An 18,003-nucleotide genomic window follows, 5' to 3' on the forward strand; every position below is an offset into this window, starting at 1 on the left:
GTCCTCATTCAGTTACTCATTTGTCCAACTTTTTGATGAATTTTATTGCATGCAGTTTCTAATGGTTGATTTATTGTAGCTTAACGAGATACTGCTTTCGTTGATATCACAATTGGATGATCACTGAACTTATTAAGCAGATTTGTGCTTGAACACACCATTTTTAGACCAAAAAATATTTTATATATAATAAAAGAAAAATGTTATAAAGTGCATAAAAGACTATATACATTTGCAGTTTGATACAAAAATGTTAAAATATATTTTAATAATTTATTCAGTTAAATCATAAGCCAAAAACTTTCCCCGGTACCTGAACATAAGTGATGCTAGAATAATTTGAAATTATCAAAGGTAAAACTGAAAACGTTTTATTAATGTGGCCTCAAAAAATAAACCACAAATTTTAAATGAGGCAGACAGTTCTAGTTATTTTTAAATAAATATTACTTAATATTAATATTTGAATTTTAGCCCGTTTAATTTCGGAAGTTAGTAGAGCAAGTTAAAATGATTGCACGGAATTATATTATTTTTTAAATTGATGCAGAAATGTGCACGGAGGTTTTAATTTGGATATCTCTGCATTGCAGGATAGTTTAAGTTTTATGGGTACTTAAAAGCACTTATGTAAAAGTACGAGTTGGATTTTTATTTAAATTATTACTTACTTTTTATATAATAAAATTTAAAAAAGTTTTAATATTTAAAACGTCGGAATGTTTAAGATTTCTTTAAAAAATTGTAATTTTTTTTGTTTTCTTACTTATTGGTGACTTTAAAAATTTGTGATGTTAATTTAAAATAATATATAAAATATTAAAATATATTTTTAAACTCACTGGACAAAATTTGAATTAAGGTAGATCCTTTTATGAAATATCTTACAAAATATTTAATTTTGTCAGATTATCACTGTATATAAAATTATTATATGCATCTAATAAATTTTATTTAGTTTCAAAATATTAATTAAAATTTTCTGAATATTTTAGAAAATGGCGAATGCGTTAATATGAAATATCTTAACATAAATTTAATTTTCTATTTTGTGGTATTTCTGGGGCCACCTCTGTGTATTTATGGTATTAAAAATTTAAAAACAATATTAAATAATTGAAATAAATAAAACGTTTGTTAAGAAACCAAAATTAAAAAGTCAATTTTTTTATTGGCTGGACAAAATTTGAATTATGGTAAATCCTTTTATGAAATATCTTACAAAATATATAATTTTGTCAGATTATCACTGTATATAAAATTATTATATGCGTCTAATAAATTTTAATTATTATTAAAATATTAATTAAAATTTTCTGAACACTTTAGAAAATGGCGAATGCGCCAATATGAAAATAAATATAATATAAATTTAATTTTATATTTTTGTGGTATTTCTCTGGCCACCTCTGTATATTTATAGTATATATATATAGTAGTTAAAAAGTCAAATTTTTATACTGGCTGAACAGAATATGAATTATGGTATATCCCTTTATGAAATACATTACAAAATGTTTAATTTTCACTTTATATAAAATTATTATATGTATCTAATAAATTTTATTTAGTTTTAAAATATGAATTAAAATTTTCTGAAGACTTCAAAAAATAGCGAATTCGTACATAAATTTAATTTATATTTTGTGGTATGTCTCTGACCACCTCTGTATATTTATGTTTTTAAAAAAAATTTAAAAATAAAATTAAATAATTGAAATAAAAAAAAAAAACGTTGGAAAGAAACCAAAATTAAAAAGCCAAAATTGATTGATTAAATGTTTAAAATAATTAAGGGGAAGAACCTAGTTTTAATTTTTAGTTATTTTTGTTTAGTTACCAAGTAACTGTAAACATCATTTATTAAAGTTTGTTTAGACCGAAATATTCTCGCCACATAATTGATTTGGGTAGTCATAAATTCTGTTAATTTACCCGTGCCACGTTTGATGAACGTACCACATTATTTACACTGATAGGTTTTTTTTAATTATCATTGTTAACAAGATCCAGATCAATTAAACAGATAGGTTTTGTGTAGTTCGTCGTTCGAGAGGACCAGGATTATGCGCGGTTGGAATCGTTTCAATTTCAAAGTATTTCACTTTTAATTAAATTCGTGTGTTCTATGAGCCCTTGCTGACACTGCAAAATCCTCGGAGTTTTACAGATTTTACACCTACCGTCCGGATGCCGCAAAATTTACGGAATTAATCCGGACATTGGAAGTTTCAATCAATCCTCGAACACGAACCGCGTTCGTTTAAATGAATCCCTCACATCGAATTATGGATTTTAGGACGTTGCGAAAGGTTTCCTTCCCACGCATTACACACACACGCCCGACATATAAATTTCGGTTGTTTTTATTTGTGTTTTACAACGGCGGCATAAAAATTAAGACACATGGTTGAACTTTTGTCGGCGGCCCGTTTATCCAAATCACGTAGTTTGCTTGAACTTTCCCCCAGTGACATATGGCATTCCCCAGTTGATTAAACTGGCAAATTTAGCGTGGAAAAACGCCCCGGAAAGCGACTCATAAAACACTCACATGGAAAACGGCGCAAGTTTTTCACTAATTAAGGCCGCTGTGAAACTGGATGCCGTTGTCGGAATAAGTGGGCCGAGAAGTTTGAACTTTTCGCATACCGGATTACGGCGGGGCGACAGTCTGTTATTTAGGCGCCACTAAAAATGTTTAATTGTCAACATTTTCTCATTTCTATTATGTTTATGGACGCGGAAGTGCTTAAGTTATGCACCGGGTTCCGCTCACCAAAATAATAATAAGCAAACGGATAAGACTGTAACCGTTTTAATAAATTAAATAAATAAATTATTTATGCAAAAATTCATTACACATTTATTTGTTTTACTCCTTATTAAAACTTAAACAGAAAACATAATCAATGACCAAAATTTTCTTAGTTCTTTATAAATTATAAAGTAAAACAACTTTACGTATATATAGCTTTCCTTTATTTAATAATAAAGGAATATATCCTTCATTATTAATAACTTTTAAACACCTTTTTTCCATTGATTTCAATAGCTTTTGAATATAATTGTTTGGTATTCTTTTCTTTTAATTTAGAACTTTTTAATGTTTATTCAAATTTGACAGTCTTTTTGCATAGATTTTCCAGTCAATTTCATCTCAAAAATGTTCCATTCGATTGAGGTGTGGGCTTTGTTCTGGCCAAAATATTATACATCCTCCTTGAGATTCATATTGAGATTCTCGATTGGCCACCATACAGTTCGGACCTAAATTCAAATGAAAACTTATGGAGTCACATTAAACCAACAAAATTGTGGTTATTAATTGAAGAGTCATGGAATTTAATTTCAAACGACTTTTGCTGACATCTCGTTGAATCTATGCCTCGCCGTGGTTATAACGAACATCAAAATATTAACAATTTTTTTTAAAGGTTACTTAAATTATTTGTTTTTAAATGTGTTCTATTTTTGTGAGCACACACATTGCGTATTTATAACACTTAAGATTTTAATTAAATTGAAATTATTTTGATTTAGATAAAAAATGAGTAATTAGTAATAGAAATTATTTCAAATAAAATATAAAATATTTTGATTGTATTTAATTAAAAAAGTGCATTTCTTAATTAACCATAAATAGTAATACGTACTACTTCTATGGCCAGCACTGTATATTATATTTTTAAAATTAAATCTTCATATTATGATAAAAATGGGTATTTAATAAATAATTTTAGTTAATGTACGTTCTATAAATAAATAAACCCTTCTATAGATAGCTCGTTAAAGTAATATCGACGGACCTAATGTTAAAATTTAATATAATCTCGATATTGCGGGATATTTATAAATAAAGGCGCGTCTGAATGGGTTAAAAGGCAAATTAACCGAAGGCCTTCAGGAAAGTTCTATTGAGTGGCAGGAAATTATCATTTTAACGGTGAAAGCAATTTATATCGATATTTTATTCACGTATTTGAAGATTAGTTTTTTGCCCGAAACACATACAAACGGTAATAAAAAAAAATAGTGTGTTGAGTTAAGATACATTAAATCTCCAGTTGGAAACGGGCCCGGCAAAATTCAACCGCAATCCGCAATGGAGAGTTAAGAGTCGTTTGTAATAATTAAAGAGAGATAATCGGCGAACGTCTGCTCCAGTTAAAGTCTCGTTCCACTAAACGGAAGTCCCAATCTCACGAGAAATTGAGAGGTTTCGATGGCAAACTCTTATCGGAAATCACGAACGTGGACGATGGCACGTCTGATAATTTCCAAATTTAACAAACGAACGGTCCAATTACCAGACTGAGAGGATTTAGTTTTTCGGGTGCAAATTGCCGACAAACTGACGATGGATCGCTTGATAACTCTGCCGTGATCACGTTCAAAATTCAATTTTATTTTTACCCGTCTCTCAGTTTGTTCTATTTTATGTAATTTGGCGTCAGTCGTTGATATTACAATGGTGAATTTTAACCGGGTGTTGTGTGTATTTCTGTATAGCTTGGGTGGGGGTGGATTTCATATGCACGATAGAGCGACATTATTGCCGTACCTTTAGAATATTCCATGGGAATAAATTTTAAAACCGGTTGAATAATACATGTTCATAGTGCCACGTAAAATACAATGGCTTTCTTTTTTTTAAATTCTTTGTGATTACACTCAAGTTCATATATTTTTACGGTGGGACCATGAATAATGTATCAGCTAATTCTTCCACTCATCAGTTTTGTCTTGAGCGAAAATCATATTTCACATCTCTGGTGTATGGGATGATTTATTATTTAAAGCCGAGAATGTTGTACGGGACTTCGAAAACGATAAAGTATGAAATAATTTTTATAAATATATAAAATATTTTTCCAAACACATTGTGAAGACGTCTCTTACCTTTTACAAAATGACTTTTCAGTCGACAGTAACTGAATTATGGAGGACAAATATCTTTGCCAATATACTTTTCCAAGGTCCTTTTGTATCTTACCATAAGAATTCATTATTTCTACTTTGTGGTGTCTGGAGGGAATGTAAGAATGACACTTTCAATTTACTTTATTATTGTTTCAAAATAAACCCAATTTTTATCGTTCTTGCACGTGCGGCGTTCGCGACGTAAAAGTCTTACCTTATAACAATTCGATGTGGAAGAATTCCAGTTTTATTGGTACATGTGGAATTGTACTGGATGGTCGATACATAAAATAAATCCTTATTAAATTTAAAACCCCAACAGATTTACGTCTCGGGAAGCGTGACTGGCAGATTTTAAACAGGAACTTTATTAATAAATCAGGATTTGGTTCGTTGAACATGAGCTAATACGGCCACAATATTTTTCTTAGCAGTAATGGCCTTTTGCCAAGATGGAATAAGAGATCGTCATATTTTAAGTCCTGTCCCACTTTGTGCAATGTTAACATAAGTATACATTTTAAAGGAATACAAAATATGTTTTATTGCTCCTGTTTCCGAAACTTTAATTAAAGCAATACTGCATTGTTTCGGCAGCACAAAAAAAAAATTAATTACGACGATAAATCCAATTAAACTCGTCTTGGTCTCAATGCGACCCGTTTTTTAATTAATCTCTAAATAATTAGCTTCGATCATCGCTCCATGGAGTTCAGCACGGTCCGTCTGAACTTGTGAAATATGCAAATGGTCGAGTGTACTGCAGACAATTTATATGCAGATATAGTTTCTTTGGTCTGATATCTACCATGTTTATGTGGCAATTAAATTATAACTCCGTATGCATAGTTGAAGCTGCCTGTTTTATTATTAAAAAGTCGCTCTAGATTTCATAAATATACATACACAATATGGCTTCAACTCCCATAACAATAAGAAATATATTTCTTGACGGATGCGTCATAAAACCTCTAAGGCACGTATTGAGCAAGAAACTCACATAAAAAAATAATAATGCAGATATTAGTTAATAAAAATTGTTAAGCCTTAAACGAATTTTAAAATAAAATACAAAATTCATTTTATTGTATTTTCTTCACCAATATAAAGTAACAAGAAATTAGATGCATTTTTTGAGGTATATCAACTTTTGAAGTGGATTATTTGAATTTACTAGATTAAATAAACTTTTCAAAAAACGCATTTTGTGAATTTGAACACATTTTATTCGGTTCATTTTTAATTTATCAGTTGGGCTGAAAAGTTCGTAGGCTAGCATAGAATTTTTTTATAAAATTTGGTTATATTATTCGATATAGTTGGCTTCGAGGGTGATACAATGAATTGGATATGGATTTAATACTAGTGGTACCATTTATGAGTCAACCTACGAACTTTTCAGCCCACCTGTTATCTGTTGTTTAACTCGGTAAAAGTATTGTACACACAATCACCAGCCTCAAAATTTGGAGGAGCTTGCTCTTAGAAAATAATGGCGAATTATGGAGGGAGAATTTATTGTTTCACTAATTTTGAGTATGCCAAGCAGAGAAGGGCTTGTTCGTAGAGCTACAAGGGACTGACTAAGTGCTGATAGGAAAAATGTGGCGGTTAATATTCTATGTCTTTTAATTAATTTTGTTTTATAAATTTCCTAAGAAACTTGATAATATTAGTTTTATTACTGGTTTAAAAATTCTGTTGTTTAGGCAATTTTATTTAATTTTTGTAGGCGATTATGTTGTTTATTAAAAGGCGCAGAGACATTATTTGCTAAAAATTATTTGAATCTGAAATTGTATCCATGTTAGTTTAAACAATTTATGAATACCGAAATTAATTAAAATTTTTCTGCCATATCTATCACGTTTTACTGTTAATTTAACCATTCCATTTTTATGAATTTTACGACTTATTTTTTAAAATTATGATAGCTAGCTAATACCACATTTCAAATTAATGAAGACATATTTTTGAGATACTTTGTGTCCGTTCTACTTATTCCACGGCCGTAAACAAAATTATCTGCCTCCCCCGTTTCCCAAATCTGATCTTAAAATTAATTCAATCATAAAATACCTATAAAACGCACATTATTCTATATTACAGCTTTGTTAGAATATACACGGCACAGCAACAGTTTGAAGCACTTCAAAAGAGGCTGCAGCTGCAAGGGATGCTCTTTATTTCCCAAGATGCCGGTTTTACGATGATCTTATTTTTGCTCACACAGCAAAACTGCATTATCTGTTACTTAAATGAAATTTACTTTTTTATTACCGTTCTTATTCACTACACAAATCTAAAAGGTAGTTTTGTTTGTGACGTAAATCATAAATGATAATCGTAAGTAATCCTTTGTTTCGTACCGGCCGATTCAGTTCGTATAGTTTCTGGAGTTTTAGTGAAGTACGTCTAAAATCGTAAAATAAACAAACAGTAAACTAAAGCACAATAGACAATTTATATGCAGACAGTTTCTTTCCTCGGGTTATGAAACGTGTTTATTTGCTATTTAGATTATAAATTTCCAGATGATTTTATTCGTTGAAATTATTATAGACTTGATCAAAGCAGTATCCAAAACAACAGACGTGCTTTATACAGCTACACGTAAATGGTTCCAGTTCAATATTTGCCACATCAATAAAACAAATTCGCGCCTTTTATGTTTCGGAAAGACTCGAATAGTTTGCACGACAGCAAAATAATCCGGCGCACTAATAAAAGCTTTGATATAATTTAAAGCAGAGTGGCTGGCAACAGTTTAATGTCTCCTGAAACTGGGTTGCAAACTGCAGTTTACTCCTTAATTTTAATATTTGTCCAATTAATTAATTTGTAATATGTTTCGGGCCCATTTTAACAGATACCATTTCCGAAACGAGTGCTTCTAAAGTGTATTGATTCCCAATAAACCTCTAAGACGTTCTTAAAACCTCTATTATGGCAACATATTTAACCCTTTAAAAGTATTTTAACACAAAGTAACAGCAATAGTTTAAAGCAGACCTGCAGGGGAGAAGTGCAGCCGCAAGTGTTGTTTTTATTGAATAAGATATCGGTTTTATGATGATGGTCGTATAACTTTAACGTAGTGTATTATTTTCGCATGCAAAAAGGTTTTCGGTTCGAAGTGACTTTTAAATAAAACCTACAGTAAAATCCTTTACTGTTCGTGATGTTACGGTTTGGACTGCTTGGGAATTGGTTTTATTCCTCTACATTTAATTAGAGGGTTGATGTTTTGCTGCAGTTACACTGAAACTCGATACACCTAATGCAAGCAAATCTCGTCCGATAGTTTCTTGCTCAATTGACCATTTGCTTTTATTATATTTTCTATTATAGTCCCAATAAATTGTTTACAGTTTGCAACAGAGCCTTATTAAATATAACATTCTATGTATTAAAATATGACAGCTCATAAATTGTTATCAAAAAAGTTTATGATGGCACCTAAATGAAGTTGCGCTGCAGTTAACGCCTCAAGTTCTGCAGCGAACTTATCTATACACTCTATAATGTGGGAAACTTTCCTTTATTCTTCTAAACGACTGCACATTATTATCATCCTAGAATAAATTTGTCGTACAAGATATTCAAGTAAACCAACACTTAAACTCGAGCCGTTTGAAAAATTCCGGTTTATCCTAAATGTTTTTAAAAAAAGTCTAAATTAAGAACTCTTGTTTTATTTTCTTGGATTTCTCGTGTTTTCCATGTTGCACGATAATTAAACTGATGTAGCGGTCTTCAGTAATTTTTTTTTTTCGGATAAAATATAACGAGGTTTATATTTCAAAGGGAATGTAAAAAGGAATTGTGAATTGAAAGCCAGAAAAATAATATGTGCTCGTGGTGTATTTCTAAACACAGTCCAGGAAAAAGCAAATAATAATAGCAAATGAAGCTTTTTATTCATGGAGTAAAAGGGCCCAACAAAAATCTATTTAACTTTTTTCTTGCAGACTGATTTATATTTAATCGAAACTCTTTTATTGTTGTAAATTGAGTGGAATTCCTTCAGAGTATGAAAGTACATATATTTCATAAAGGAAAATTATTAGAAAAATAAAACGGAGTATCTTTTAACAAAAAATTAATCAAATTTCATGAAAAGATTCAGCGAATATTCTTTAATATTAATCATAGATTTTGAACTTGAACTAATTTGTTTGTTTTTAGTGATTAAAAATTGTGAAAAACAAGAATTTTTATACAAAATTAGCAGAACTTAAGTCAAATTTAAATGATTTTATCTCAAAAATGGCTGATTTTTTATGAAAACATAAATTTGAACAAGAAACTAACTGATATGTCTTAAGATTCAACAAATTTATAATGTTTTATTGGAAAATTTGAAAATTAGTAATTTTAGATAAAATTATCTAGATTTATAGTAGTATAGATTATTAGTTGTTTTTTTAGTAAAATTAGCTTAATTTCAATCCAGAGCCACATATACCCAACTAATTTGTCTGGTTTTAGTGATTAAAAATTGTGAAAAATAAGAATTTTAGACAAAATTAGCTGAACTTGTGTCAAATTTAAATGATTTTGTGTCACAATTGATTAAATTTTTATGAAAATACAAATTTGAACAAGAAATTAACTGATATATTTTAAGATTTAACAAATTTATACTTTTTTATTGGAATAATTGGATAATAATTTTATTGGAGTAATTTTTTTTTTAACTCAACTTCATTCCAGAGCCACATATATTTTGGGAATACGAAAAATATCTTGAACTCATTAATTAAAAATTTATTCTGCATATTTTTAAGCCAATATTTATTGGAGTGAATAAAGAAAATTAGGAGAAATCATTTTGTTGACAATGAGGAAACGAGAAGTGAGAAAATCACAAGCATTACAAATTCGCTTAATTCGAAATCGCTGCTTTAAATGCAAAATAGTTAATTAAAATATACATTGTTTAAATTTATCGACTAAACCAGGATAAACAAGTTTATTGCCTAATAAAAATAAAATCGGTTTCAGATCTGTAACGGCAGAATTTCATTAGAGCATAATAGAAAATTGTATCCACTTCTGATTATATTATCCCTCGTAATATTCGAGTGGTTATTAAACTTGAGTGCCGGCGCTAATGTTATTAAAATGTCGATTGTCGATCTGTACACTTTTTTTTAATTTTCTCCATTCTCCCGGACTGCAATTCAATTTTCATCTGCAATTAGCGACTGTCCGGCGGAAAACTGAACATCGACCGTCTTAAATTGAATTTGAACCCGTTTAAAAAGTGCACCGGCGAAAAAATGATGAAATATAAATTAATGTGTTAATTGTTCGATTCAATCTCGGGTTTGATTTCGTGTTTACGTTACAACATTGAAAAACCACTTCTTATTTGTTGTACAATTACTTTCTTTGTTGTTCGGCCCGGGACTGTGTACAAAGAACAATGGCTTTGTGAGAGCTTAGATTGGGGCGGAATTTACTGATATTGGATGATGTATAAAGGGCTTCGGTTTGAGCTTTAGCTCAGAGATATTCCTGACTTGAGGCACCTTAATAATGTTAATTTTCCGAGGTAATTGATCCTTTTAACCAGGTGAGAGACGGCGGCTTCCAACAGTCTGAATATATTTTAATCGCCGAGGCTTTATTGACTAAATAAGCCCGGCAACTCCCGCAGGAATTGTTCCCATCCCCTCAGACACGAGTATATTTTATATTTGTGTAGAAGAATTTTCTAGTGGCGCAATTGTTTGTCCTGTAACACAATGGAGTCTTTGTGGTGGATTAGAAATTGAGTGATAAGGGTTGCGGTTGGCTTAAGCATATTCCGTAAATTAAGGGGCACCTTAATAATATTAATTTCCCAAGATAATTGATCCACTTAACCAGGTGAGAGGTCTGGAAATATTTTGACTGCCGGGGCTGACTTTATTAACTAAATAACCCTTGAAATTATGTTTTGATTTAAAACAAACCGTCTGATAAATTTTATTGTTTGAATGTCACGATGAAAAATCACTTTTGGAACCTGATTTAAATCAGTAATGTGTCTTGTTTGTTTCAGGAAAGTTTATGCATGGACAGTGTCCATTATTCGAGGGAATTGCAATTATAGTTCTGACTGCTTTTGAATATTCATGTTGTTTGATGCAGGTACGTGCAGAATAATCTTATGTAAACGGGGGCACATTTGCAAAAGGACTCAATCAAAATTTCTTACCTCATTGCGTTGATCTTTCTTTGTTGAATGCCCACCAGTTCCAGTACTTTGCACAGTGTTCATTATTAAAAACCATAAAAATCACTAGGACACTTTATTCACTACCATTTTGATAAACGTTCTGAAACAATCCTTCGTTGGTGTAACAAGAGAATTAGCACGTTAAAACGATATATTGCCGAATTCGAAAATAGTTGGGCGGTAACTCAGTTTTATCATTTAAAAAAATCTGCGAACAGTGAGTCAGGTTGAATCGTAAATCAAAGCTGCGCGAGAGCTTTTGCCGGGATTACCGAACTGTCTCCGCGTTACTACAGATAATACACGCGGATGCTGAATAAGATTGCGGCATTCGTTTCTGAAACTTGTCACACACCTAATATTTATGTATATAATTTATATGGCGTATGAACGACACGGATGCAATTCACATTCGGTCCCATCCGAATATAACTTCGATAATAAACTTAACTGCAGAAGTCGTAATTTTCTTTTCATGACCACATCTTGTTCACCAATTCTCCGGACTTCCCCTTAATGCCCCGGAATTCCATCCGTTTTATGGAATTCGAGGAACCGGATGAAAATATTTCTGGGGCCTTTCATGTTGCTAAAAACGTAAAAATAAAATATGCATCTGAAACAGAACGCGATCGTCCCACATCAAAGGGAAGAAAAGATTAAGGTGAAATCATCTGGACTGGAATATATTAATATTTTTTTGAGGAACAAAGATTTGGTACAGTTTTATCCTTGGCCCTGATTGGGAACACGTGGAAGTTTTACGGTATTTGTGTACTACAATACTAAAAATAAACGATACAATTAATATTACGGTAATTAAGATATTTTATCGCTGAATCTGATTGTGGAATTCATTTAGTACAAACACAAATATAGTTACTTATTTCCTTATATCAAAGCAAGGCGATCTTAATTATATTAAAAATGTTGTAATTATGCAAAAGAGATCCTAATTGCTTTTTTACATGCAACATTCGACTAATATATTCAGGGATACATAATAATCAGATTGTTGTTAGAATTTCCTGCTACTATACTTCGTTTCACGTTTTCAATTTTTCCATAATTTTGTTAAAATTTCAATTTCATAACAATTATGTAGAAGCACAAACTAATGGGGGAAACGTATATACCTCATTTTATACATTGAAATTCAATATTTATGTAGTTTAATTTAATGAAACAAATCGTGCATTCGATTATATTTAATCTATTCAAATTTAAATTTATCAGGCCTCCAGTAATTATGAATTTTAATTATTCAATTTGCAAAAATAAAATTTAAACAATAACTGTAAATATTCAATTTAATATTCACATTTAAGTTGAGCTTACAGTTAACTGAATATTGATATTTGATTGGTTTATTTACTTTTGCAAACTTATATCAATAATTCAGAGAACTTTTGAACCTGAGAATTTATATTTTGTATATTCTGTTTCAGTTTTACAGGAGAAAGTTAGTTTTATTTACTTTTATGATATAGACGGTGTTTACAAATCTGAACAAATTCAATTATAAAAATATAGTTTTCAGAAATGCACTGATCCAAGAAAATAATGTCCTATTATTTTTATAATAAAAAAATCCTATCATGTTTCTTTTTCTATTAATTTTGAGACATTTTCGTATACATCGTTTTTACAATTTTCAGAAATTGGTAAATCAGTTTAAATTATTGTCGTTTTGTTAGAACTAAATTATCAGTCTCGTTTTCGTTTTAATTTTCATATATTAACAACATACAATATCTATCTAGAAATTTAACTCGTGTTGAATGTGTTAAAGTCAGGATAGTCGAAAAAATTAGTGCATCTCATACTTTAATTTCTTGAATATTCCAACGGTATTTGGAGACTGATGACCACACCAGAAAATAAGGACAGGACTCGTCGTGCTGCTTAAGATCATTTTATAGGCTTTTAACTTTAAGGCAATGGTTTGTAACTACAAGAATGTTACAGTCGTATTTCAGAAAACGCAGAAAGAGTTGGAAAGAGTATTGAATCAATTCGATGAGGTCTTAGAAAAGGTAATTTACGACCCACTGTTTCTCCCGATACATAACATCATCGTAGAGCTCAAAATGTGGCAATATTTTGTTCAAAACAGAACAGTGTGAAGCTGTAATTATAAACAGAGATGGAAATAATCCAATATTACCCATTATATTATATAAAAATGAGAGTTTATTAATTTTCCATTTTTTACAATTAAATTATTTTTGTTTTTTAAACACTTTTTAATGTAAAAATTCAAATGGTTTATAGCTCCATATTTACAATTTTCAGAATAAAATAATAATTGTGCATTAATTCTTGAAGCAGTGTATATTTAAATAATTTTTATAAAAGATGAATAATGAATGATAATGAATTTTATGAAAAAGTCTAATTATTTTTTAAAATTAAATATGTTAGTGTAATTAAATAAATAAATAATAAAACAAATTGCATGACAAAAACAAACAATAATATTGGATTGAATTTTTAATGCATTTAAATTTCAACATCCAAATGGTTTTTAATTACTTTATTTTAGATTGCAGTACTTTTAAAATATTTCTGTAATTTCATTAAAGGCAAATAAATTTCAATTTCATAACAATTGTGCTGAAAGTGCAATTTAATGTCACCAATTTATTTTTATTCGTAAAGTAAATACCTTAATTTGAAGCACATCGAAATCGCCGCAGAAACATTTATGCACTTTATTTATTTTATTGCAACAAATCGTACATTCAATTACAATTAATCTATTCAAATTTAAATTTATCGGACCTCCAGTAATTATGAATAACGCACAAATCTATGTTTACGGATTTTAATTATTCAATTTGCAACACAAAAATTAAACAATAACTATAAAACATCGCTACGGTAAATATTTAATTTAAAATTCACATTTTAGTTGGAGCAATTAATTTCGGCAATATTTGCGATCGGAAAACAAATTTGATTTAATAAATTAAATTGTTGGTTCATTTTCTCCGATATCGACGATACTTCATGGAAATGTGATTTTGACTGCGTCAATATTTTAAAATAATTGAAGGCTGTGGTTGAGGAACGATTATAAATTCTATTTAAATTTTATAAATTAATTAATTAATTAATAGTTCGGGGCAATCTAATTGGGTTTCTATGCTTGAATAAATGATACAAAAGTTCTAACGTTAAATAAATAATAAAATATAAATGTGCGACAACAATAAAGAAACCATAAAATCGAATTGAATTGTTAATGCAGTGAACTTTTAGCAGGCAATTTTATTTATAGTTTATTTTCCGATGGTGCAATTTACTGTTTAAGCGAATTCATTTTTGTCGGTCGAAACACGACCCGAATATAACTCTCTCGACAACGGCCCGTTATCTTCACAATACCTTCCTAACATGCAACGTGATAACAAACTATTTATGTTGTGGAGAATTGAGGAAAGACGAAACCTTCTATAACCGGACTCCTCGAACTTAAAACGCGAACACATTACGAATAATTCGAGTGAAACCGCAATTTTATTTGACAATTTATTTATTCGTAAACAACACACCGTATTGACAGTCGGTGAATTGATGACTTAAGTTGTCGTTTGTGTAACGGCGGGGGGGATTACAAAATCGGTTAGTTTATTCAGAGGCCGTAATTCAGTGATTACTCGATTTGAATCATGTCAAATTTGCATTTTATCGGTCGCTTTCAAAAGTAATTACGGTCTTTGTTATTATTAGTTCCGCTATCACTGGAATTTTCACAATTTAATGCTCTTAGGCATTCATTGATTTTAATCCCCCGAAACTAATTTACACATAAACTCTGACCCAAATAACTTCAAAGCGGTACCCGATAAAAACGAATAATTGAAGTATTTACATATTAATTGATAGAGAAAAAAAGGGTGGATCGATACGTTTAGCTTATTTTTATTATCTCCGTGTTCTAATTAAATACATCGTAGTCGGGAAATGTACCTTTTCAGCTTGGTTTGTATGTAACCCGAGCTTCCATATTCAAACGACATCGAATAAAAACAATACTCAAAAAATACGCTTGTGCTTTTAGTGAAAATTGAAATTCAAAACACATTTAATTAACTGAAACGTTCCAGTTTATATTCGAGTTTCCTAATACTCAATGCGAATATTATCACTGTTTTAATACGTAAAATAGTGTCAATTTGTAAACTCAATAAACCACAAGATTAAATCTATTTAATATTTTAATGGAATTAGTATATTTAGCAAATTAAATTACTATTATATTGTTTAATGGGGTTTCACGTCGTTCTGGCATTATGCCATTATAGTATGCTAATCTGCCATGGAAATTTATACAATTTGTTTTCATATGTCATACCCGTATTTAAACGACAAGTCAATTACGCTTTTATCAGTTGAAATGCTCAGCAGCGTCTTGAAAACTTTATTACTTTCAATTATATGCAAACATCCGACTTATGCATGTGACACTTCGTAATTTAATGCCCAAACTTTTGATTCCCATCAAAGTTCTACACGTTCCCTTTGGAAACTTTGCGTATCATTTTTTAAAAAATTCTATTTCTTTGTTGAAATGCACGAAATGTATTAGATAAGGTTCTTTATTCAGGCTCCGTTTGAATATTTATACGGAATTTGAATTGCAGAAGCAAAAATTAATTCCGCAGTAGACAAGTTAAACACTTTTATCCTGCAGTGTTAAGTGTAGTCGGCGTGCTATGACCAGATAAATTTATTTATTACTATCATGCAGGTGAAACGTAAGTTTTATATGCCAGTTCGGAACACGTATTTGCAATCAAGGCTGCGATAGATAAAATTGAAAACTCAACAAACCTAATGCAAACAAATTGTGAGTCCCGGGTAAAACAAATAGTGCCAATAAATAAAGATTTATAATAAAATTGTTCGATGTTTACTTAGCCTTAAGACCAATCTTGGTGGATTTACGCCGAAAATAAAATATGTACATAATTTAGTTTGACGTTAATCTGTACCTTGAAATATTCAAGAAGTTTAGGCCATAACGCCTCAACGTGATATATAATTAAAGTGAATTAATTGACGGAATAAAAAATTAATAATATTTAATATATCAATATTTAATAGGCTCTCAATAATTTCATGGCTCAATTAGGTTAATCACAAACTTTAGCCAATTAATTAACCAGATGTAGGCACAGTCTGTTCAATTATTAATGTGTAAATTCCAATTATTAATTCAATTAAAATGGACATCAATCAAAATTGGATAACTGAAGACTCACTGTCTAGACGATTTAAACTAATTAAAATAATTAGCTTTGTTTATACATTTTTTTAAACCTATCGAATTATTATTGTCAAGGACTGGGTTATTTATTTATCCATTAATTTTATGGCGTTACACAAATCATTTTAATGATATGCTTTACCTCATTTGTTGTGACAATTTATTAACGACGTTTAAGTATACAGTAAGTTATCCGCTAATAGAAACACGTTGAATTAAATAAGAAAATGGAAAGCTAGAAATGGGAAAGGTAAACATAAAAAGAACCATCGATGTAATTTAATTTTAAACATCCCCTGTGACTCCATAGTTATAAACACGCTCGATCAACTCGACAAGATACAGAACTGAAAACTAACGTAGACACACAGGCTTTGAGCAGAACGAATGGTGTCAATAAATAAAGATTTAGGACATGTAAAATTGTAGTCTGTTTACTTAGAAGTGCAAAACTAATCTCGGCGGATTTGCTTCGAAAATAAAATATGCACATAATTTACTTTGACGTTAATCTCAAACCCTGAAATATTCAAGAAGTTGATGGCAATAACTCCCTAAACGTAAAATATATTACAGTCTGAATAATTGATGATTCCTGCGATAATTTATTCGATAAATAAATTAAAATTGATGTCTTTAACTTTTGTTTTTTCTTGGGCGTGTTAACTGGGAACGTTCTAAATAAACACGTATGTCATTTGTTATATTTAAGTTGCTGAATATCGGTTAAGAAATAATTTTAATTTGTTAGGGGTGAGCTCGGACAATCTGATTACGCACGTATCATTCGATCTATTGGATTAGTGATGTGTTAATTCACATCATTAATTCCATTAAAACGGACATCAATCAAAATCGTATGGTAAAATAAGTATCCCTACGAATGTGCCCTTTTTCAAATGGTATGATTGATACATTGCGTGACACGAAAAAAAGTGGATTTAATTTGAGATTTACGACCGGAAATAATTATCCAGATGATAAATCTTGTTTTGATAAATGTGAACAAATTGGAAATGTGTTTTTCCTATTGTGAAGCGTTGTGAAATCAACAAAAAAATTAATTTAAAAGTCCAAAATATTCCATTCATTTAATAATTCAAAAATGTTTCGTAATGAATTTTGACAAAGGAAGTTTCATTTTAATTAATTCTTTTAATATTTAATATAGAAGATAAATGTGTAGTAAAATGTTTAAAATTTGCCTTTATTTGAAAAGAAAAGAAACAAGTATACGCTTAAAATTGCTTAACACGCTAATTAAATATTTTCGATTTAATATAGTTGATTTTTATTATAGGAATATGTAAATTTAAGACAAATATTTGTAATTATTAATAATTAAAGAAATAATAAATTGAAAAGTCAAAATATTCAAATTATATTTTATTTGTAGCCTAAAATGTATATATATATATATATATATATATATATATATATATATATATATATGATTCTCTTAATTAATTCATTCAAATTTAAACAAGATATCAATTTGATCAAGTTTTGGATCAGCTACTATATACACCATCACCCATATGTACAGCAACAAATTAAAAAACAAAATCATTTTATT

General features: G+C 29.8%; 2 protein-coding genes across 2 annotated transcripts in view; one reads left to right on the forward strand and one right to left on the reverse strand.

Annotated features, from left to right (window-relative positions):
- Positions 1 to 18,003, reverse strand: part of LOC109609633 (inactive dipeptidyl peptidase 10) — a 187,205-nt gene that overhangs the window by 96,356 nt on the left and 72,846 nt on the right. The window lies entirely within an intron of this gene.
- LOC109595886 (ejaculatory bulb-specific protein 3) overlaps positions 11,034 to 18,003 on the forward strand; it is a 117,866-nt gene continuing 110,896 nt past the window's right edge. Inside the window, exon 1 of the mRNA XM_049961325.1 lies at positions 11,034 to 11,064. Coding sequence (XP_049817282.1) covers positions 11,049 to 11,064 — 16 coding nt within the window. The 5' untranslated portion in view covers positions 11,034 to 11,048. The remainder of the gene's footprint in view (positions 11,065 to 18,003) is intronic.

The sequence above is a fragment of the Aethina tumida genome, chromosome 1 (assembly GCF_024364675.1).
Source record: "Aethina tumida isolate Nest 87 chromosome 1, icAetTumi1.1, whole genome shotgun sequence".
Lineage (NCBI taxonomy): Eukaryota > Metazoa > Arthropoda > Insecta > Coleoptera > Nitidulidae > Aethina > Aethina tumida.